General features: G+C 40.4%; 1 protein-coding gene across 7 annotated transcripts in view; it reads right to left on the bottom strand.

Annotated features, from left to right (window-relative positions):
• Positions 1 to 23,322, bottom strand: part of LOC149469444 (protocadherin Fat 4-like) — a 162,099-nt gene that overhangs the window by 52,761 nt on the left and 86,016 nt on the right. For all 7 annotated transcript variants that reach the window (XM_089669194.1, XM_089669190.1, XM_089669189.1 and 4 more), the window contains exons 27-35: positions 21,421 to 21,564; positions 21,028 to 21,266; positions 19,599 to 19,708; positions 16,870 to 16,986; positions 12,680 to 12,816; positions 12,187 to 12,378; positions 11,847 to 11,944; positions 5,164 to 5,340; positions 2,518 to 2,619 (exon numbers count right to left, since the gene is read on the bottom strand). In XM_089669194.1, coding sequence (XP_089525320.1) covers positions 2,518 to 2,619; positions 5,164 to 5,340; positions 11,847 to 11,944; positions 12,187 to 12,378; positions 12,680 to 12,816; positions 16,870 to 16,986; positions 19,599 to 19,708; positions 21,028 to 21,266; positions 21,421 to 21,564 — 1,316 coding nt within the window. The remainder of the gene's footprint in view (positions 1 to 2,517; positions 2,620 to 5,163; positions 5,341 to 11,846; positions 11,945 to 12,186; positions 12,379 to 12,679; positions 12,817 to 16,869; positions 16,987 to 19,598; positions 19,709 to 21,027; positions 21,267 to 21,420; positions 21,565 to 23,322) is intronic.

The raw sequence follows: 23,322 nt of genomic DNA on the forward strand, positions 1-23,322 counted from the left end.
CAGCTTTTACTTTCTGACTGCCGATCACATATCTTGAGGTGCTAAAAGGCAGGGCAGTACAACCCCCCCCCCCCCCAAATGACCCCTTTTGGAAAGTAAACACCCCAAGGAATTTGATAAGAGGCACGGTGAGTATTTTGCAGATATCATTTTTGTCATAGGGTTTTGAGAAAGGAAAAAAAAAAAGAAAAAATTTTCACCAAGATTGGTGTGATCAGTGGCTTTCCCAATTTAAAAATGGCGCTGTCTATATAAAAAACGGAAACAGCAAAATGGAAATGATTAAATGCTTGTAGCGTTCAGTTTCTTATACCATAGAGATGATTGGAGCCATTTTGGTTCTGGTCAGCTGGCAGGACATCTGGGGGGGTGAATGTCCCTTCCCATTGTCTGTAAAAATTATCCACTAGCTAATTAGCTACTAGGATTACTTTTACATGAATGCCGACTGCAAGCTGAAATAAACGATACCAGGATAATGCCTGCAGGCACCATCCCGGTATAACCAAAGTCCTGTTAAGTACCAGTACGTTGCTGGTCCTTGTTGGGCATATATGTAACAGCAGAGAACATGGGCATATGATGAATCGGGTCTGTGAACTAATATGACCGCAATTAATTTTTTTATGTAATATTATTGTTCCTGCAATGTAATGCTTGCTTTGAATGGTAATGAATGGATTTAGTTAATGAAAGTTCAAAATACAGTGATCTCCGACTGGCTCTAGCTGGTCATATAATTACAGTGTACTGTGATTGACCAATGTACCATGTGAGAGATGTGGGCCAATCACAGTTTACCAGGAAGAGAAGCAGAGCTGTTATGAATCAGATTTGCTAGCATTGTGGTCACGTGATCGCATGACCACTGGGTCCTGTTCACCAGGATCTGCATTCCGCTGTGTCCTGTGTTGATACAGCCAGAGCGATGTACAGGTATGTCGCTTTGCCTGTAGCTGCCACCCCGTCCGCAGTACATTGTGGGCGGGAAGCAGATAAATTGGGAACTATGCAGCAAATGATGGCGGAGAGGATCTGGGTGTTCTGGTAGACCTTATAATAGCATTCAATGCCAATCTGCAATTTCTAAAGCTAGCAAAATGCTTTCCTGTATTAAAAGAGGGAGAGACATAGGGGGAGATTTACTAAAACTGGTACACTCAGAATCAGCTTCTAACTTCGGCTTGTTCAATTAAGATTTGACAATAAAACCAGAAGGCTGATTGGCTTATATGCAGATCATTAGTAAGATATGATCTAGAATATGCAGTTCAGTTTTGGACACCAGTTAACAGGAAATTGGAGTGCAGAGAAAGGCAAGAAAACTAATAAGAGGCATGTAAGAGCTCAGCTATGAGGAAAGATTAGCTAAACTGAATGTATTCAGTCTTGAGAGGAGGCGATTAAGGGGGTATATGATTACCATGTATAAATACATCAGTGGTCCATATATATTATTCACTTTCAGGTCATTACAGAAGAGAAGGTGGCACTCTTTACGTCTGGAGGAAAACAGACTTAACCTTTACATATGGAAAGGCTTCTTTACAAAATAGAGCTGTGAAAATATGGAATAGATTCCCTCAAGAAGTATTTCAGGCCAGCTCAGGAAATTGTTTTAAAAAGAGCTGAATGCATTCCTAACTGCACAAAATACTGTATAACTGGATACTAATATTTAGCGGTAATAATGTCAGGGGTAGTTGATCCAGGGAATATCCGATTGCCTCCCGGGGGGTTAGGAAGGAATTTTTTTTCACCAGCTGGAGCGAATTGGACCATGCATTTTTGCATTTTTTTTGCCTTCCTTTTTATCAGCTGTGAATATAGGCTAGCATATATGGAGGTTTTCTATTTGTGTATGTTAGGTTTTTTTTATTTGTTGAACTGGAATGGCTAGCATATTTTTTCAGCCTGACTAATTATGTAACTATCTATCATTAAAAGACTCCCGTGCAGATGACCCCATCTAATATATACTGTATGTGCATGTATCTCAGACGTGTTCACCTGTCGGCAGCAGTGTCTTGATGTTCCTCGGGCTCTGTCACTGTACCCTGTACCCTTTGCTTTATCCTCTGGAGTGATCTTTGCTGGGATAATCACGTAGAGATTTTAAATGGCATTCTACCCACAAGAGATAGCAAACATTCTGGATGAAGATGGCTGAGGATTGATTCCACAATGGGTACATACTAGGAGAACTTCCTCACCATCGGTCCATGGCAATCTGGGTATGGCTTTTCAGCTGAGCTTATGTTTATGCTTTCTGAAGTTATTTTCATATAAAATCCCCAATAGACAGTCAATGATACAAATCAGAATTACATGGAGTGCCATTTAAATTTCAAATATGAACATTGAGTATAAACCAGTATTTTGTGTTATAATTGTGATATGCTGTATTAAAACAAATATGTACAAAATGGGTCTATTCCCAAATAAATACTATATAATAAATGCAGAAACGTGTATATGGTATATGACAAGTGTAAAAAAAAAAACCTCACATATTACCTGTCACTTTCAGTTGGCATATTGCTTGGAGTTCCTTTGTCATGGTTTTCATCATGAACTGATCCTGTCTCTGCATCAGCTGCATTATCTACACTCTTCTTTCTGTAGAATAGTAACAGAAGTATTTTGCTTTAGCATTTTAACAACTGGGGTTCCCTTTTTAAATTGAACCTGTCAGGACAGAAGAACATGGGCTGCCATTCATGGACTCCTGAAAATACTAGCTGACTTTGCTTGGCTTCAATACTTTTTAATCAATTCTCATCCATAGCTGTGTTTCAGTTAAATGTTTAAAAGCACTAAAATATAAAGTACACAAAATATAATCATAAGAATCAGGGAAATAATATACTCAAAAGGAAAGATCAGCAGTGGCAGACGATATAATTCTCTTAAGTTGTGCTTCAGAAAAGAAGTTCCAGAATGCACATGACCACTCTCTTCCTCTGTAATACAGTACATTAACCCTGTTAAATGTCACACCTGCTTATCAGAATGACATCCTGTAAATACTTCAGAAAGGGCCAGTTTAAGAGTCAAGGTTCCTATACACATTATATGGCAGTTTCTGGATCTGGTCTATTTTTGTCTGTATTAGGGACAATCTAGTGTCTATGCAATGCATGACAACCTGGAATGAGCATTCTTGTAGAACAAAATGGCTAGGCATGTTACAAATCCTTTCCTAATTGCTACTGTCTTCCCCTTTGATCTAAATAGGAGAGCTTTGGTGATAAAAAGAAAGGTAGACACTCTTCAAACTAAAAGCCATTACTGAAGATCTAATGCATGCATCAGTGCAAGACTATTTTGTCTACTCTATGAATAGGCTCATTACAAGTAAAACACATCAGAGTGTTGAGTTCAGGTGGTCTGTCTTGCACTGAACCATTCATTAAACCTTCAATAATGGCTTTAAGTTAGTAGTGTGGCTGTCTTTTGTTTTATTATCACTGAACTTGAAGTCGAGAGCGAACCACTGGTGAGCTAGCACCCAGCTCTGGGATGTGTGGGCATACATATTTTCAGCGGAATGCAGTATCTTGGATCCTAAGGAGAGCTTGGGAGACTTGAAGGCCCTTGTTTGAGGAGGAACCAGGCCCAGTAGAATTCATACCACAATTGTGGAGGTACTTCCAACTATTCTCTATGGTCATCGTATAATGAACCTGTGGCCAGGCTATGGGCACTAAAGTGTTTACCTATTCTTTAAAAGCAGTAAATGAGCTTTTAAAGAACCCCACACTAATCTCTATAGCTGAGGGCACTGTAAAATAATACTTATATTTCACAATAGAAGCACTGAAGTCATTCAAGTCATTACTTTAGCAGCTCTAGTCACCCTGTTACCATCTGAGGCCTCATGCACGCTGGGCGTTTAGCCCCAGTGCATGAAAATCCAGAATTTAGGTGTGGGTGGGAGGCACAGGCACAGACCACTGCCAGCAGTGTGTATGAAAGTGCCAAAAGTGTATAAAAGACTGATAGCTACTGCAGCTGGACTGTGCACCAAGCAGCACTATGTTTTACAGTAGTATGTGCCCAGGGATGAATGACCAGTTTGCAGACTGCTTACATTCTGGGCATTCATCCTTGGTCACATACTGGCCTAAATGTTAATACCACTAAGTGCACCATTCAGCTCTGTTCAGCCACAGCAGCTGTCAGCCTCTTATACACTATACATGGTGCCAATAGGGAGGCAGGACAGTGTGTCTGTGCCTTCCACACACACCTAAACAATGGAGGCTAAATGCCTAGTGTGTCTGAGGCTTTACAGGTATTGATCTGTGTTTATATAAGAAATCAAAAGGCTGGCAGGCTGCTAAGTCACTGCCAGGAGGGGGTAGCATGGTGAGCTGAACTATTGAGAGACTTCAATACTTCTGCTGTGAATTTACAGGATGAATTTCTCCTCAATACCTGCAGCTACCGAGGCCAGCTAGGGCTAATTAGTAAAGCTCATTTACCGCTTGTTATATGTAAATACTTGAATGCCCATTGCCTAATCACAGGTTCACTTTAAGATCATAAGACTATGACACACCGCTGTAATATAATTTAGCTCATTAATCCAAACATGAAAAACATTGCTTTAGCCAAATCATAGAAACACATGTTTTCATCCTAAATTGTAAATGGGTTGTGAACCACACATCATCCTACTCTGCACTGAAAGCTGAGAACAATAAAGAATTGTTCACAAATGTCAAGCAAAAAATCATTCATGCATTAGTATTTTGCAGATGTTATTTTGTGATTATTCATATATCATAAAAAATCTGCACAAATACGTTTCTTCTATACACTGTGGCTGTTTCTGGGGGTGATGCACTAAAACTGGGGCATGAAAAATTTGATGCAGCTGTGCAAAGAAACCAATCTGCTTTCAGGTTTTATTGTCAAAGCTTAACGGAAGAAGCTGAAGTTAGAAGTTGATTGGCTACCATGCACAGCTGTACCAGATTTCGAGTGCACCAGTTTTAGTAAATCTCCCCCTTTTGTGTTTACGCCTTTCAGGAAATTTCAAACAAAGAGATGCAGGAGAAAGAATCTGATGACGGACCTTCAGAGGAAAAGGTCATTGAACCAGAAGGCAACCGGTATATCAAACAAACCTGTAGTCATGTAAGCATATTATTTTACCTTATATAAATCAAAAAAGCAGCGATAGCACTGAGCGCAAAGACAACGATCACGATGCCTGCTATGGTTCCCGGACTCAAGGTAGATGCTTGAGGTGACTGCACATTAACATCCGTAGATTTATGCAATATTTCCTCCATCTTCTTCAAAATGTTGTGTATGTCCTCTTCGAGCTTTCTGTCCGTAAAGAATGTAAATGTTACATTGCTATATATATGGCTCCTCTGCAGTCATTGGAATGGTGTGTGATTATTGTTGACTGCTCTGGGTCTCACCCGCTGCAGGCTCAGCTACTTCCCTGCCTTCTAGTGAATTCTAGAAAGTAGTGGGTTGGAAGAGGCAGACCCTTGTGTAGTCTAAAATAATCCCTGAGGTGGAGAATGTCCAATAGGTGGCTAAGCAGTGCATAAATATTCTGGGGCCTGGAGCAGCTGGGTTCTTGTCCAGGAGGAGAAGACCCCAGTCTAAGGGTACTGCCCTTCAGGGAATTGAAGCTGAAGTCTGCAGTAGTTCATTGAGGTTCCAGCACGGGGAGAGCTGGGGGGGGTGGGACTATTGTCTGGAAATAGCTGGAGCCAAATCAAGGAGATTCCCTGAAGATCTGGCCTAGAAATTCACAGATGTGTGGCTGATATTGGACTTAGGCATCCAAGTATAAGGGGACTTTGTGAGTATAGGCCTGAGCGTAGGATTCTAGAGACTGTTCGCTACTTTAAGCTTTTGAGCATCAGCTCCAGTGCTGCTGATTTGGGACCTTTGCTTTACTTGGAGCCCCAGTGTTGCTAGCTCTCCTATTGTCTGCCAAGAAAGGAATTATCCTGAGGAGTGTAGACAAGACAAAGAGTCTCCTTTTGGTTTGGAGTGTCCCACAGCCCAACCAAGTTCAACTAGTAGTACAACACAAAAAAAGACATATCACCCGCCTGATAAATGAGTTGTGAGACTGTCCGAGTCATCGTGTGTCTGGTTGCACGTACACCCAATTGGGAAGGGAACCTGGGACAAATCAGCGGAATATATATATATATATATATATATATATATATATATATTAGTGTATTTGTACAAATTGTAAATAGAGGGCCAACAGTAAAGAAATACTGGATTGCTGATCAATGCGAGCTGACTACTGAAGATGGAAACAGCTAATATTTACCTGACTAGTTTTTGTTCATCAGGTTGAAAACGAATATTTGTGTTACTGTCTTTTGAAAATAAATCCACAATTTTAATTTTCTTTTTCAGTATCTTTTACAGAGCTCTAAAAATGCACATTTCATCATTATTGAATAACATAAAGTTATATTTTCTGAACAGAAATGCAATGCCAGAGAACAAAAATGTAGTGCTATCCTTAGACTCTATTGGTGCAGGGACTATTAATGTCATTATATTGGAAATACTTTACATTATGCAGGTACAGCATATGAATGGGTGAGAACTATTGATTTGAAATTTAAGCTGCTTTATCTGCATTAATACATTTAAGGTATATAAAAATAGACTAGACATGTGCATACCAGAAAAATTTGTTACATTTTCATTTCAGACGCATTAATTAGGTAGAAATTTAGTTTATTTGTTTTCGTTGTGTCTATCCAGTTCTTTTTCAGGATTTCATTTTATTTCTTCTATATTCGATTTGTATATTCGTTATACCGGCTGGCCTCAAAAAGTTTTCTAATCCACCTGGTATAATTTTGGACAGATCCGAGTTCATTATGAATAGGTGTGGTTGTTAAGGAGTGGGTGGGTAACCTGAGTGGTCAATAAAGATTCATTAATGCGCCAGTGAAAAGGGTGCCATCCTGACCCCGAAAGGGCAAGGAGTAGAACCAGGGGATTGTCTACTCACTGTTCCTTACTGGTAGTCACATTGAGATAGGATCACTGAAGAAACCTCTATCTTGGGTACACCTCTCCCAGGTTCTCCAGGGAATGCTTGGCCTGGCCTAAAAGGCCTTTTGCAACTGCCACCACCATAGGGGTCAGGAAATCTACATTCTGGATGCCGGTCTACCTCTCCCCAGCCTCCAGTCCTGTCCAGGGCCTCCACTTGATGGCTACATCTGCCACCTGCCTGATGGTGGGGTCTCTGGCTCCCATGCCCCAACTACACTAGGGCTCCTCCCAACCTGGCTTATACAGTATATGGGCACTGATTCAGCCATGTCATCACTATAGGAGGGCTCTAGCTAAAAGGGACCTGATTACACTATTTTCTGTAAACAAACACTATTCTAGAACACAGCCACCTGGTGGCAGACTAGCTAACTGCACATGCTTGCAAGTAATACTAAAGGTAGTGACTGTGGGGGGATGAGTTTGTAGAAAAAGTAAAAGTTCAGTTGTTAGGTAGAGGCAGCATAGACTTCCCTGAAGATATGATTTTTCAGAAATTGCCTCAGGATGGACACAGTAAGAGGCATCCTGAGAGACTGCGGTAGGGAGTTTTAGAAGATGGGAGGCTCTGGAGAAGTCCTGAAGGAAAGTATGGAAATAGGTGAAGAAGGAGATAGAAAGCAGAAGGTCTTGAGAGAAGCAAAGTTGATGGTTCAGGTGATATTTTGATATAAGGTTGGTGAAGTAGCTTAGGACATAGTTGTGGATGGTTTTGTATGTTGTTGTACGTGTAGCACCCTCCTAGGTAGGTTGCTAGGATGTATATAGTCTAGTTTAGTATAGTGTGGACTGCTGCTTAATAGGAGACTGTCAGGCAAAAAATAGCAGCTTTCCTGCTTAACAGAAAGCTGCAATAATGAGAAGATCCTGTGTGGCTCACAGTGCTGCTGCTGCTCTGATTGGCTCCTCTGCATCCAGGAGACCTTGGAAGGTTCTGGATGAACCGGAGTGACCCATGCAGATCAGCAGCATTAATGTGGATGCAGTTCCAAGCCAATTACAGGGAGTGGGGCCCCTAAGAATGCTGGGTACTAGTATTTATATTCAGTAAGCGCATTTGATCTGGTTCTTATTTCTCTGAAAAGGGAGTTCCAGCCAGGGAGGTGGCTGCCTCCCCTGGCTCATGCTGCCAGGAGGCCTCGTGTGGGCGACCCAACTGCCAAAATGCTGAATCCCAGAGTGCTTCTGAGAGCTGACTGAGGGGGATGTCTACAGATCCTGTCTGGTATAACAGAGGAAGGTGACCAGCAGCAAGGTCCTTGTGAATACAGACTGTTCTACATGGATACTGGGACTTGTGCTGTTTAACCCCCCTCGGGGACATACATAGTCAGCTGCTTGATGTAAGCTAGGAGTGGATGCCAGCTAGTATCCAGAACAGCAACTGTCCACTAAGTTCTGTATATCTACAGAGTAACTTTGCTCCATTTTTCTATAGTCAGCTACACAGTTTCACTAAGGAAAACCCACAGATACGCTGTCCTCAATTGCACATAGTTTGATTCGGAGCATCCTACTATTTTCCCTTCCCTATCCTAGTATCCAAAAACAAAATAAAACAACAAAAAACTACAACCCCTAGACTGGTCAGTGGAGTAAAGAGCAAAAGTTGTGTGCACCTGGCTATAGGAAATGTGGCGTGTTTGGCTGCAGGAGAAGATCTAGGGGAAAGCCTGGGCAAGATATAAGTGGCTCCTGTGGAGGTAGCACTACATATGTATTTTTGGGTGTTCAAAAGCCAGTGAAGGGATTGGCAGAGAGGCATGGCAGACACTGAACAATTGGTATGGTAGATGAGTCTGGCAGCAGCATTCATCATAGACTGAAATAGGGATGTAAAGGTAGGCCGACATTGAGGGAGTTCCAGAGAGATAACAAATATTACATAATAATAATGGTAAAAATACCTTTACGTGTTGGAGTATATGGACACTGATGTAAACATAGATGTATAGCCATACAGCATAAAATATGCCTGTGTTTACAATGTCCAGGAGCCCTAGCTGCAGTGTATTTCTGTCCAATGTATTGTAAAATACAATGATTGTAAATTAGGATGTAAAGACTAGTGCTTGTGATTACCAGTGCACGCACATGGACATCATTTCCTGAGAATGAGGCTTGTGCTTTTTCTGGAAAATACTTCCATGTGCATGCACCTTTAATTGCCACATGCCTGTATTTACATTTATGCGCACATCACCTTACACTTACACATTACTTAGCAGATATGCACTTAACTTGGAAAAGTATACGTAATGTGGATCCACTTTGAACCTCTATTTAACCTTCTTTATTCATTACGGTATATACTTCATATACAGCAACAAACATGCTCGTTTTTGCTTTTTTAAAATACTTTGTGCTGTCAAGGGTTAGAATATACTGTGCTGGCAGCTTGTTGGAGAGTCATACTGCTGCTCTAACACTCTGGGTCACCAGACCAGGTCACCATTAGCCTGAAATGCCTCCTGCACACTCCAATCAACAGCGCTGCTTGGGGAGCATGACCGCTGTTGACTGAAACAGTGTGCACGGGCCATCTTGGACTGCTGGAGACTCAGGCTACTTCATTTTTCTTGTGAAAGTTTATTTGGGTTTTACGTTTTTTTTCAGGAATAGAAAAACTAACTTTTAGATAATTCCCAAAAGTGTCAAGAGTATGGTCTGTGGATTTCTTACTGATAGTAAATTGCTTGCATTGGCTGTGTTGATGAAAATGTTGTTTCTGGTCAAATATTACTGAATGATACAAAAATATGCGTTTACAATTTTTTTTTTTGTAGGAGCCTGGAAAGCATTGCATCTGCGACCAGCAGATCATGGGTGCAAAGTAGGGCTCCTGCAGACTGTCAGTGTAAGCTGTCTGCTTGTACCTCATATGGGCAGGTAGTTACACAATGACAGGAAGAATCAATGAACTACCTAGAGGGATCAACAGTGCCCTGGTAGTTCATTGAGAACTACAAGATGGCAGCCTCAAAGGCTGTTGGTACTTGTAATTGATTCATTCACAGAACGCGCTCTTTTAAAATAGTGACAGCAAGTACAGGGAGAAGATCCCCGGCCTGCTGTCACAGGGAGGGAGGGGGGATCAAGGAGCAACAACATGTTACATGTCCCACCCTAAAAATGGGTAACATGTTCCTAAAGGTGAACTTATCCTTTAAAAAAAATCACCAGCCAGTCTTGAACTTTTTCATAAAAACAACCTTATTAGAATATATATGACATGTAAAACTTTCATGTTTTAAATTAAACCATCTGTAATCAAAGTACTAGAATGGGTTTATCCTCAGCTAATTGCTGTTAGAGACATGGAGCGTGTACATCCTATGCCAGCATTTCTCAACCTCTTTTCAGCTGTGACACCCTTTAAAAGTATGCAAAATCTTGAGGCACCCCAGTATAGTGTCAGAGTACCTCAATGCCAGAGTCCCCGTATCACACCAGGGACACCCCCCTTTCACATAATGCTTTCATCCATCTATGATCCAGGAAAAACTGGGTCATGTGCTAGCGGCACCCTGGGGGGAGCCCAAATTACATCCCACGTTGTGCCACGATTGTGTAACAACGCCCTATGCCATGATGACTTGCATTACTATAAAGAGTGATACTATTCTCGTTATCATACCATTCAAGTCAGAGAATGAGAAAAAAGAGGGGGCAGGGCCAAGCCGCGGCTCCATGTGTAACTGGACACACGGAGCAGCTGGTGCCACCATAGTAAGCTGCTTGCTGTGGGGGTACCCGACATAAAGGAGGAGCCAGGAGAGCCTGCGGGGAACCAGAGAAGAGGAGGATCCAGGCTGCCCTGTGCAAAACCACTGCACAGAGCTGGTAAGTATAACATGTTTGTTATTTTTCAAAAAAAAAATGAACCTTTAATATTGCTTTAATCACAGCAGTGCTCCGCACTTTTAAAAGTTTATAGTCTTACATAAATTGGTGATGAAAAGTGCACCAAATCCCAAACAGTCAGTGAGATGTTTTCCTCAGGGTCAAATAGCTCACAGCTTCACTCCTCGCCCTTTATTCAGAGTAACATATCAATCACCCTTTGTGCTCAGTGAACCACATCCCCTCAGGATACAACTCACCACAAGGAAATGCCTGTCATATTACTGATAGGCAAACAGCCCTTTTATTCAATTATCCATTTAGGTGGATCCATCCAAAATCTTCCCTCCCCACAGCAGTACTTTAAAACTTTAAAAGCTCAAGATAAAGGAACAAAGCAACACACATAGCATAATCCCATTTAACAAATGTATTGCTTGTTCATTCCCATTAAAAACTCACAAACATAAAAAGAATGATCGCTTATTACAATCTCAGTTCATTAGACATCAGACCTCTGACCGCAATAATGCATGCGGTATCTCTCCACCCTGTCGATCCATGGGCTGACGTTACATCCTTTACGCTGTTTAGCCACATCCCTAACATTTCATCCTTACGACTCTGAGGGAATCTGTTTGGGATTTGGTACACTTTTCATCACCAATTGGTGGAAGATTATAACCTTTTTAAAGTGTGGAGCGCTGCTGTGATTAATGTTATATTGATTGCTATATATGACAATTGTTTTTAAACATAGAATAGATAGCTCTCAAGCTTAGTTGTATTCACCATTCTTACATAAGCACTGGGTAATGTGCATTGGTTGCATGCATTTTTAGCAAATTTTTGTTTTATAAATCTAAAGCAAAATTCTCAAGAAAATTGTACAATGTATGACCAGCCTTAAGCACAATCCAGCTTATTTAAAGTTGTACTTTTTATTCTTCTCAACATGATCTTCAGCCTCATCTAATGTCTGGTTATTTTTAATCTTTGCATCATCACGTGAAAGGTGTGGTGATTCTATTTTTATCTGCAAGAAAAAACAAAAATACTTTAAGTTCTAATTCCGTGTACATTCAGTTACTGGTGCTAATGTTAAAGGTGTGTCGACAGTAGGAGATATCAAAAGAAGGATGTTGCATCATCAACCATCTAGTTAGGACAGTTATAAACATACTTACTGGCTTACCAAGGTGTAAGCAATTGTTTTTAATGAAAGTTTATGATGCATTTAGAATTATCAACATGGCAGCAGAATTAAATAAGGTTTACCTGAACAATGGTTTGGTTAAAAAGACCACTGGGGTCCATAGCTTGGACTTTGATATGAAATGTTCCATTTTTCCCAGCCACAGATTTACTCTTGATTTGGCCTGTGTAATTATCAATAGAAAATTCTTCCATTGACTGATTCACCAGACTATAGACGAGCATTTCATTTGGTCCTAAACCGGGTTCTTTAGCCTTTAAAATGACATTTTGCAGCTGTTAGCACTGTGCATTCACTGTTACTATGTATGTAGATATATATTACTTAGTATATTTATGTATGTATTTGTAATTTTTTGTGATAAAATATACACTATTATTGTAACAATAAAATGTCTTTGTTACTGACAATTCATTTTAATGGGATTTGTATACAAGAAAAAAAAATGTCTCACTGTGTCGTACCCTTTGTATATTACAGATTACACACAGAAATGCACAGCCTACATCAAGCACCAATTCTGCATCAAAGCATTAAATATAAAGAATTGCATACTGTGACTTTGATGATGGGGAATCCACGGGGTGAAGTGTTCAGCACTGTTGCATTGTATTTTTGCTTCTCAAATATTGGACCCTTGTGAAAGTCTAGCAGGTTAATTTGTAAACGAGCCATATTCTTCAGCAATGGACCTAAGACAAGACATATGAAACAGTGAAATCCACAATAGTTATCTGTGCTACAGTTCTTTATACATGGTCAATGCCCACAGCGTTTTGACTCAGTTTGCCATACATGGCCTAATCCCTCACTACAGTAAGGCCAAGAGTACAGATCCTCCCAAAGCCCAAAGCTTTGGGATGTTCAGGCCAGTTAGTGGTACCCCTAGGAGTTGATAACAAACCTTTAAGATGGCAGAAGAGCTTGTAATTGCAAACAAATATTTTCTAGAAGAGGACAAAAGGTATTATTTCTGTGTGCTCTTCTTTAGTAGATGGAGCAAGTCATACAAGGAGGGATGGCTATTCTTTTTGCAGAGAAATTTACTCATCGTTGCACGTGGTTGCAGCATGGCCATTTTCACTTGAATAGAGCTATAATTCCTGCTGCAAACCAGTGATGGGTACACCCCCAGCTGCTGCCTATCCAGCCAAAGGGGAGTGGTCCCTGCTAATGTAAATCATCCCTAATGGAGGCCATACATGGGTCGAACCCCAAATGATTTGTAGTCCAAAAATCAAAAACGTTGTTTGTTTGGTAATCCGATGGTAACCATCAATGATTTCGGCTGACCAAGTCATAAAGTTCACCCCATATAACAGGTGAAACATCTGTTCCTTTCAGCTCACAGTTCATGTGCATATTCTTTTCAGAAAAACGATCGTACGATTTGACCATCATTGAGTCAAAAATCGGTCCTTTTTCACAAATTTTCCAACATGCCCGATCACCGAAAAGGGAAGAAACCACAAAAATCAGCCGGTGCCATTGACCTACTAACAGAGCGAAAATTGGCCAATTATTCTTAGGTCCGATTTTCGGACGAAAAAGAGGTCAGATTTCGACCCATGTATGGCCGGCATTAGGTTTAGAAGCTTGATTATAGAACTCAAAGAATGCTTCTGCATCTGTTTACTGTGTAGCACTCTCCTAATATAGACTGTTTGGCAAATCTAGTGTTTGAGCTTCTGCTTTAGTCACAGAAGCAGTAATTGCTTGGTGTAGTCTTTTCAGGGTTTCACGGGCTGGAAGTTTGATTGCTTCCCCCTATCTCCAGAAGAAGCTTATGGCGGGAGAATTCAAATTCCTGGCCTGAATATTTGATAGTGCCTAGCCAATCCTTAGGGAGGTGTGCCCAGATGGTGGCTGGGTTGCTTTTAAATAGGCTGAGACCCTGAGAGCCAAACCCTTGCTTTGCAGTGTTTTATGATCCCTCAGCTGCTAGAAACTAGACTACTTCAGCTTATTTCTGCTAAACTTGTCCAGCAATTCCCCTGGTTCTCAGCTGGGAATGGGTACTGTATTGCTGCCACATAGGGATAGAGAAGAATCCTCTTCAGTTTGTGTGGTATCTTATACCCCATTGTCCTACCAAGTTATCAGTTACTTAGCAATAAGCTTCAAAAAGGCACCCCTGGACTGTTTATTGAGCCTGAGTGAATGCAATTCTGCTGTGTGCACGCCGTCCTGCACTGATTATAGAAATAACCTGTGTACATCTACAGCGACTCCTAGGGGGGGGTAGCACTAAAACTGTATTCATGAAAGCTGAAGTTTAAACTGCTATTATTTTGTCAACATCCCTGGTTCCTCATTTTCACCCTCATCAATGTGATAATTACATTTTTAAATAAAAAAATTCTGTTTTTATTACATACTTTTTTAGACTCATTAACATTAGTACTGGGTCTTTCTGCTTCACTATGCAATGCAGGAAGATCAAGATCATGGCTGGTGTGAGGTATTGGCAGGATGCTGTACATACAGTAATTTCCTGAAAACATCACAACACCTATTTGCAGTATTTATCTCAAAAGTGCTTAGCTCTGATGAAAGAAGTGGGCTGGATTATTATGCAAATATCACTGGATGTCAGATTGCAGGAGCGGGCATTTCTTGGTAGGATGAATTTGCATGGTTGAACTGACATCCAAGGGGACAGTAGAGTTGGGGAGAAAAACTCTAGTTGATGCTGAACATCCTCCAGCCTGAAAACGAAGCAGGCTCTATATAACTTGTTGCAGGTTCTAATACATGCGGAGAGAAACTTGCAATGTGCACTAAAAACAGAGTAAGCTATTTCAGTACAGGAGAGGAGTACAATTGCATAAGGCTGGTGTTCAGTTTAAACATGCATGTACACACACAAGCCAACCTGCACAAAAGCACATGAACAACACACAGCTATACCTTAAAAACACTCAAATGTACCTAAAATTTAAGTACAAAATTGTAAATATAAAGAAGGAAAATATTGAAATATGTTCATTATTTAAAAAAAATGTTCTTACTCCTTTCTTATCCCAAGATAATATGAAATATTGTATATGAATATTTAAAATTCAGCAATTGCAGTAATCAGGAAAAGAGTGATGGGCTGTTTTAAAAAAGTTTGTTTACTGCTATGATGGGAATAGAAGAGGGACATGTTACATTAACTTTCAAACCTCCACTAAGTCGAAAGCAGCAGTCAGCAAAGGTAGATTTAATGCTGGTCTTTCTGATTAAGAAGCCCAGAAAACCTTGCAAACCTGAGCAATCCACTTTATAAACGTCTCTAAATACGATAAAAAAATTATATGTGTGTGTGTGTGTGTGTATATATATATATATATATATATATATATATATATACATACACACACACAATACATTACCAGAAGTATTGGGACGCCTATCTTTACACGCACATGAACTTTAATGGCATCCCAGTCTTATTCCGCAGGGTTCCATATTGAGTTGGCTCACCCTTTGCAGCTATAACAGCTTCAACTCTTCTGGAAAGGCTGTCCACAAGGTTCAGGAGTGTGTCTATGGGAATGTTTGACCATTCTTACAGAAGCGCATTTGTGAGGTCAGGCACTAATGTTGGACGAGAAGGCCTGGCTCGCAGTCTCCACTCTAATGATCCCAAAAGTGTTCTATTGGGTTAAGGTCAGGACTCTGTGCCGGCCAGTCAAGTTCCTCCATCCCAAACTCACTCATCCATGTCTTTGTGGACCTTGCTTTGTGCACTGGTGCGCAGTCATGTTGCAACAGGAAGGGGCCAACCCCAAACTGTTCCCACAAAGTTGGGAGCATGAAATTGGCCAAAATGTCTTGGCATGTTGATGCCTTAAGAGTTCCCTTCACTGAAACTAAGGGGTCAAGCCCAACCCCTGAAAAAACGACCCCACACCATAATCCCCCTCCACCAAACTTTAAACTTAGCAAAATGCAGTCAGGCAAGTACCATTCTCCTGGCAACTGCCAAATCCAGACTAGTCCATCGGATTGCCAGACAGAGAGGCATGATTCGTCACTCCAGAGAACAAGTTTCCACTGCTCTAGAGTCCAGTGGTGGCGTGCTTTACGCCACTGCATCCGACGCTTTGCATTGCATTTAGTGACGTAAGGCTTGGATGCAACTACTCGGACATGGAAACCCATTCCATGAAGCTCTCTACACACTGTTGTTGTGCTAATCTGAAGGCCACACAAAGTTTGGAGGTCTTTAGCTATTGACTCTGCAGACCATTGGTTACTTCTGTGTACTGTGCGTTTCAGCATGCGTTGACCCTGCTTTCTCACTTTGTGGCTGAGTTGCTGTTGTTCCCAGTTGTTTCCACTTTGTCATAATACCACTAACAGTTGAATGAAATTGCATGAAGGTACTTATTGCACAGGTGGCAACCTAACCCGGTACCACGCTTGAGTTTACTGAGCTCCTGAGAGAAACCCATTTTTTCACAAATGTTTGGAGAAGCAGTCTGCATGCCTAGGTGCGTGTTTTGATACACCTGTGGCCATGAATGTGATTGGAACACCTGAATCCAATGAGTTGGAGGGCTGTCCCATTACTTTTGGCAATATAGTGTGTGTATATATACACGCACACACAAACACACACCCACACCAATTTATAAAGTTATAAATTGTCAAACACTATTTTAGCTTTCCATTAACCACTTTTGTTTTCTCTGGATAAGATCTCTTTGCAGGAGTGCATGTTACCTGGAAGCTAGCATAGCAAAGGTATGTTTTACCTTGCAAGTCAGGGGGCACATCGGCCTCCACAATGATTGTATAGAATGGCTGTTCATCATAGTTGAATTTTTCTGTTGTCTGTAGTTCTCCAGTATTCTCATCCAAGTGAAACTGATCTGCAAACAACAGTAAAAGTGCAGAGCTCATGCATACGTATCACTTTGTAAACCCTTTGTATCCCATGCAGGAAAGATTTCTTTGTGATAGAAGTGGAGTAGGGAGTGAATAAACGTCAATCAAGCTCCGACACAGCTCCATTAAAGATCCTTCTCTTTGTGTTAAAGCTTTGTGTGGGCATGGCTTTAATTACCACTGATAGAGTTTTTCCCTGGAATTCACTCCAATATAGCAAATGTTTCCTAAATATAGGATACAAATAGTGTAAACAACATTAGTAGACTTTTTTTAAATTTCGATTTTGGCATTACTTCCTTTGCAGAGCATTCCAACACAAAAATAGTAATATAGTAATGTAGTAATATAAGAGTTACTACTCTAGAATTAAATAAAACTCACCTTGTTTAATTTAAGTTAACATGCAAATTTTTGGCTGGAACTGGGCTTTAGAGTAAACCAGTACTATGCCCATGGGCAAACCAACAGGTTTGTTTTATAGCAGACAGAGTAAACATCCAGATTCTGGTAAAAAACCTTAAAAATTCCAGGGTACTGGGAAACAGGGCATTCTCCCTGTCTCCCAAAAACCAAGAACATTTATACACTGTGCAAAAAGAAATTAAAGGAACACTTTGAAAACACATCAGATGTCAATGGGGAAAAATATCATGCTGGATATCTATACTGATATGGACTGGGTAATGTGTTAGGAATGTAAGGATGCCCCATTGTTTGATGGAAATGAAAATTAGCAACCTGCAGAGAACTGAATTCAAAGACACCCCAAAAAGTGAAAAAATGATGCAGCAGACTAGTCCATTTTGCTGAAATTTCATTGCAGCAACTCAAAATGGTTCTCAGTAGTTTGTATGGCCCCCACATGCTTGTATGCATGCCTGACAATGTTGGGGTATGCTCCTAATGAGACTATGGATTGTGTCCTGTGGTATTTCTCCCCAGATCTGGACCAGGGTATCACTGAGCTCTTAGACAGTCCAAGGTGCAACCTGGCGGCGTTGGATGGACCAAAACATGACATCCCAAAGGTGTTCTGTTGGATTTATGTCAGGCAAACATGGGGGCCATTTGATGGTATCAATTCCTTCATCCTCCAGGAACTGCCCACATACTGTCACCACATGAGGCCAGGCATTGTCATGCACCAGGAGGAACCTAGGACCCATTGCACCAGCGTAGGGTCTGACAATGGGTCCAAGGATTTCATCCTGATACCTAATGGCAGTCAGGTTGCCAGTGTCTGGCCTGTAGAGGTCTGTGCATCCCTCCATGGAAATGCCTCCCCAGACCATCACTGACCCACCACCAAAACAGTCATGCTGAACAATGTTACAGGCAGCATAACATTCTCCATAGCTTCTCCAGACCCTTTCACGTCTGTCACATGTGCTCAGGGTGAATCTGCTTTCATCTGTGAAAAGCACAGGGTGCCTGTGGCGGACCTGCCAATTCTGGTGTTCAATGGCAAATGCCAACCGAGCTCTATGTTGCCGGGCAGTGAGCCCCAGGCCCACTAGAGGATGTCGGCCTTTAAGCCACCCTCATAAAGTCTGTTTCTGATTGTTTTGTCAGAGACATTCACACCAATGTCCTGCTGGAGGTCATTTTGTAGGGCTCTGGCAGTGTTCATCCTGTTCCTCCTTGCACAAATGAGCAGATACTGGTGCTGCTGATGGGTTAAAGACCCTGTCCAGCTCTCCTAGACAAACTGCCTGTCTCCTGTAATCTTCTCCATGCTCTTGAGACTGTGCTGGGACACACAACAAACCTTCTGGCAATGCCACGCATTGATGTGCCATCCTGGAGGAGTTGGACTGCCTGTGCAACCTCTGTAGGGTCCAGGTATCACCTCATGCTACCAGTAGTGACGCTGACCCTAGCCAAATGCAAAACTAGTGAAAAAAGTTAGAAAAGATGAGTAGGGAAAAAATTTCAGTGGCCTCCACCTGTAAAACTATTCCTGTATTGGGGTTGTATCATTGTTGCCCATCTAGTGCACCTGTTGTTAATTTCATTAACACCAAAGCAGCTGAAACTGATTAACAACCCCCTCTGCTACTTTACTGATCAGATCAATATCCCAGGAGTTTAACTGACTTGATGCTATACTCTGATTAAAAAGTGTTCCTTTCATTTTTTGAGCAGTATATTTATCAACAAATTCATTTTCTTAAAGCCATGATTCTTTAGGCTAAGCAAGCCACAGTTATTCACATGTCTGAGCAAGATTCCCTCACACATTGTGGCATCTTCCAGTATTGCCTGATGCACTCATTTTCAAATAAAGGGCCCAGATTTCCCATGCAATTCAGTTTGGTGGAAAAAAAGTACTCATTAGAACTTAGTATTACTATTTTGTATTACCTTCACAGCATGCATATAAATTACTTTCTTCACAAAATTCAAACACAGTGGATGCCATGGTGTATGTGGTTGATGAACATTAACATTTACAGTATTTTGATGTATACCTCTATTTTTCTGATGTAAACAGTCAGTAAGGATACAATGGGGTTTGTTTTCTAAAGGCAGATAGACTTTTCACTTTGCAAGGAATTAGTGAATAAGCTCCTTGGCATAAGCTCATACTCACCACCTTCATTACCAGCAACAATTTTGTAAGTGATATTTTGCCCTGATTTATTCTTAGCAGAAAATGTGTAAATGGGTGAACTACGGATTTCATTTTTCTTCAGATCAGTGCTAAAAGCAAAACAGATACATAACATGTCAAGATGAGGATTCTCATTTTTCTGTTTCGGTGTGTTTTTTTTATTGGTTTTCTTTTCTTTAACAGGGAACATTCAATAGACATACTAAAGTCATATAGATACACAAGTACATATAAAGAACAATTAGTATACCAACATGAGGCTAAAGCAAATAACATATAACATATGTAGTATCTAAGAGAGGGGAGGGGTAGAGATAGGTATAAGGCAACTGGTATTTTGGAGCTTTGATTTGCTTTAGTCTATATGGTAAATCAGAATGAGTAGGAAAGTATGGTGTGTTAAGGAGGCATTAAGACGTGAATCTGTCCCATTGACCGCCTAAATGGTTGAGTATGGGTTCAGACACTGTTGGCAGATAGTGTTTCAGCCAGGGATCCCAGACTTTTTTGAAATATATTGATTTTGTCATTTAGTATTGGTGACATTTTTACACATGCAGAGATTCGGTCTGGATTTTAAATTCATTTAGCTTGAATTTAGCACTTCAAAGTATTTAAAATAGTTTAGTTGCCGAGAAAATGTGTGTATGCAGTCTGTCTTCATTTTTGGAGCAGCTTTGTACTTTTTTTTATTTGGAAAGGCCTCTAGGGAGTTTTTCCTAATCAAACAACCTAAAAGGGCATGAATTGTCTAATACATACAAGTCCAGAATCTTTTAGCTTTGCACCATTCCCACCAAATATGTCCAGATATGCCATGTTCGTTACAACCTTTAAAGCAGCTAGGGGAATAACCTGGTAACATGTGGGAAATCTGGGCTTGAACGAAGTACAACCTCATTGATAGCTTGTAATTGGTCTCAATGGTAGTAGGACTAACTGAGCATTTTGGGTGTGGTGGTCCAAATTTCCAATTTTCCTGGGAGATTACCAGATTTGAATATAATATAGTTGTGACAGGAACATGGAGGTCAATAGTGTATCATAGTGATACTTGAAGGATCTTTTTTTTTTTTTTTTTAAATGTACCAGTCACATAGCTAAAATAAAGATCTGCTTCTTTCTTTTAAAGCTTTGTGTATTGAGCCTCATTTGTTTTTAAGTAGGCCAAGCTTTCCAAAGTGGGCATGGCTTTAAGTACCACCAATAAAATCTTTTATTGAATTCACTCAGATATAGCTAACTTTTTCCTAACTACCATTAGCTGTCTAATCTGAAGAACATTATCAGACTTTTTTTAAATTCCAATTTTGATTTGGGTATTACATCCTTGGCAGAACATTACAACACACCAAAATATATCTTGAAAGAAAAAGGAGCCATTACTCCAGAATGAATTAAAACTCACCTTAATTCATTTGGGTTAAATGTTGGAAAAGGGTTATCTTTATGTACGGCATTTAGAATGATGGAAGCGCTACTATTAAGTGAAGGAGAACCTTTGTCTTTAGCAAACACTGTTATATTAATCTTTCCTGGATCTAGTTTTCCAGTAGTTATTATTCTTCCAACTGTTACATTGTCAATCAGGAAGGAATTATATGGGTTGTCAGGTGACAGGAAGTATTCAATCATGCCATTATTTCCCTGCAAGTCAATGGAGAGAAAGAAAGTTTTACAAAGCTATTGTAAAGGAAATGTGTTTCATCTTGAAAAATGCATGCTGTAAAAATTGCCTTATAGATGCTTTTTATTTGAATTAAGAATTTATATACTGTATAGTGGCTATCTAAAAACATACTTGATCTCTGTCTGATGCATTTACTGCTGTCACTAAGGTTCCCAAGGGACTGTCCGCATCTAGTTCGGCAAAATATTGCTTCTGGTTGAACTGTGGAGCATTATCATTTTCATCCAGAATATGAACTGTGGGCTGAGTGCTGGTCTGAAATATATTAAAATTCATAACAGGTCCCAATCAAATATAACCGAAACTATCAAAATAATATTCACTGTTTAACAATAATTATTAAAAATAAGCACTAGAGTGGAAAGTTCTAAAGCGTCTGTTAGAGGTGATATTTTAGAATTTGGCAGATGTTGGAGGGTACAAATATTGAAAGTGACTCTGTTAGTAAACATTGCATTCCTATAACCTTTTGGGTGTTTCAATGCTGTCTTTGTGTTCCACACTTTCGGATATGTGGAATACTTCCTTCCCTAGTGCACACTGTAGTTTCTCCTGCAAGCTCATATTTTATGTCACTACAGGGAATACAAGCCAGTTAAAGGGACCATTGTGTGCAATAAGGGAAGCAGGTATTTCAACACATCTGGCTGCTTTAATACTGACCAGCAAAAGTGGTGGCATTTCAATGAACAGGCCTCCAGAAATGTAAGTATACAGCCTCTTTTGTTACAGGTACGTAATTATTTACAAGTGACCCAATGTTTGTTACAGGTACGTAATTATTTACAAGTGACCCAATGCCAACAGGGTCACTTGTGGGGGGAATCCATTGGTGAGATCTCTCTTTCGAGTCCCTAAGTTTGCACACCTGTCATTGCCAATATGATGGTGTCTCTCATTTCCTGCTCACTTTATGTATCTTTTTATTATAGAGGATGCAACAGGAGCAGCATGAACATTTCAAATCTGGTGGAATGACCCAAAAGTCCAAGGCAGACCATTACAGAGCTGAGAACTATGGCAGGAAAAGCTCTCTGGAAGATCCCAGGAGATACCAGAAAAAGCCAATGGAAGACTCATTCCAACAGACTTCTATAACTGAAAAATAATTTCTGTGCACTGACCTTAAAGATAAAGAAACAATAGAGGAGATTTCTTAAGGTTTTTTACCAAAGTTATTCAATTCCTGAATTAATTCAGGGTCCATTGACACTCTCTACCCCACCCCAAGCTACAGCTTGTGTTTGCATAAATATCATGTTTTTTGGTTTCCTTCTAAACATACATTGGTAGGTTAACTAGCCTCTGACTAAATGGTTCATAGTTTAACCACTTGCCCTCCTGAGGATTTACCCCCCTTCTGACCAGGCCATTTTTTGTGTTACCGCGATGCGTTACTTTAACTGATGATTGCGCGGTCATGCAACCCTGCACCCAAATGAAATGGATGTTATTCTTTTCCCACAAATTGAGCTTCGTTTTGGTGGTATTTGATCGCCTGTGCGTTTTTTATTTTTTGCACTATAAAAAAAAAGACCGACAATTTTGAGGAAAAAAACAATATTTTTTACTTTTTGCTATTAAACATGTCCAGTAAAAAATTCAAATTTCGTCATAAATTTAGACCAAAATGTGTTCTGCTACATGTTTTTGCTGAAAAAAAATCCTAATACGTGTAAATTAATTGGTTTACGTGAAAGTTATAGCTTTTAAAAATGGCAGTATAGATACTGGAAATTTATTTTTTCACTAGTAATGGCGGTGATCAGGGACTTATAGCAGAACTGCGGGACTGCGGCGTACATTCTGACACTGGGAGGAGCTGACTTGGTGTCAATGACATCCCCAGTGACACCAATACAGTGATCAGTGCTAAAAAAAGCACTGACACTGTACAAATTACACTGGGCAAGAAGAGCTTAACATGAGGGGCGATCCAAGGGTTAACTGTGTGCAGGGAGTGTTTCACTAGGGGGCTGTGTTAGTGTGCTTCATTGTAAGCACACTGCTTTG

Source organism: Staurois parvus, unplaced genomic scaffold (assembly GCF_062004578.1).
Source record: "Staurois parvus isolate SC_StPar_1 unplaced genomic scaffold, SC_StPar_1.0 ptg000070l, whole genome shotgun sequence".
NCBI classification, from domain to species: Eukaryota; Metazoa; Chordata; class Amphibia; order Anura; family Ranidae; genus Staurois; species Staurois parvus.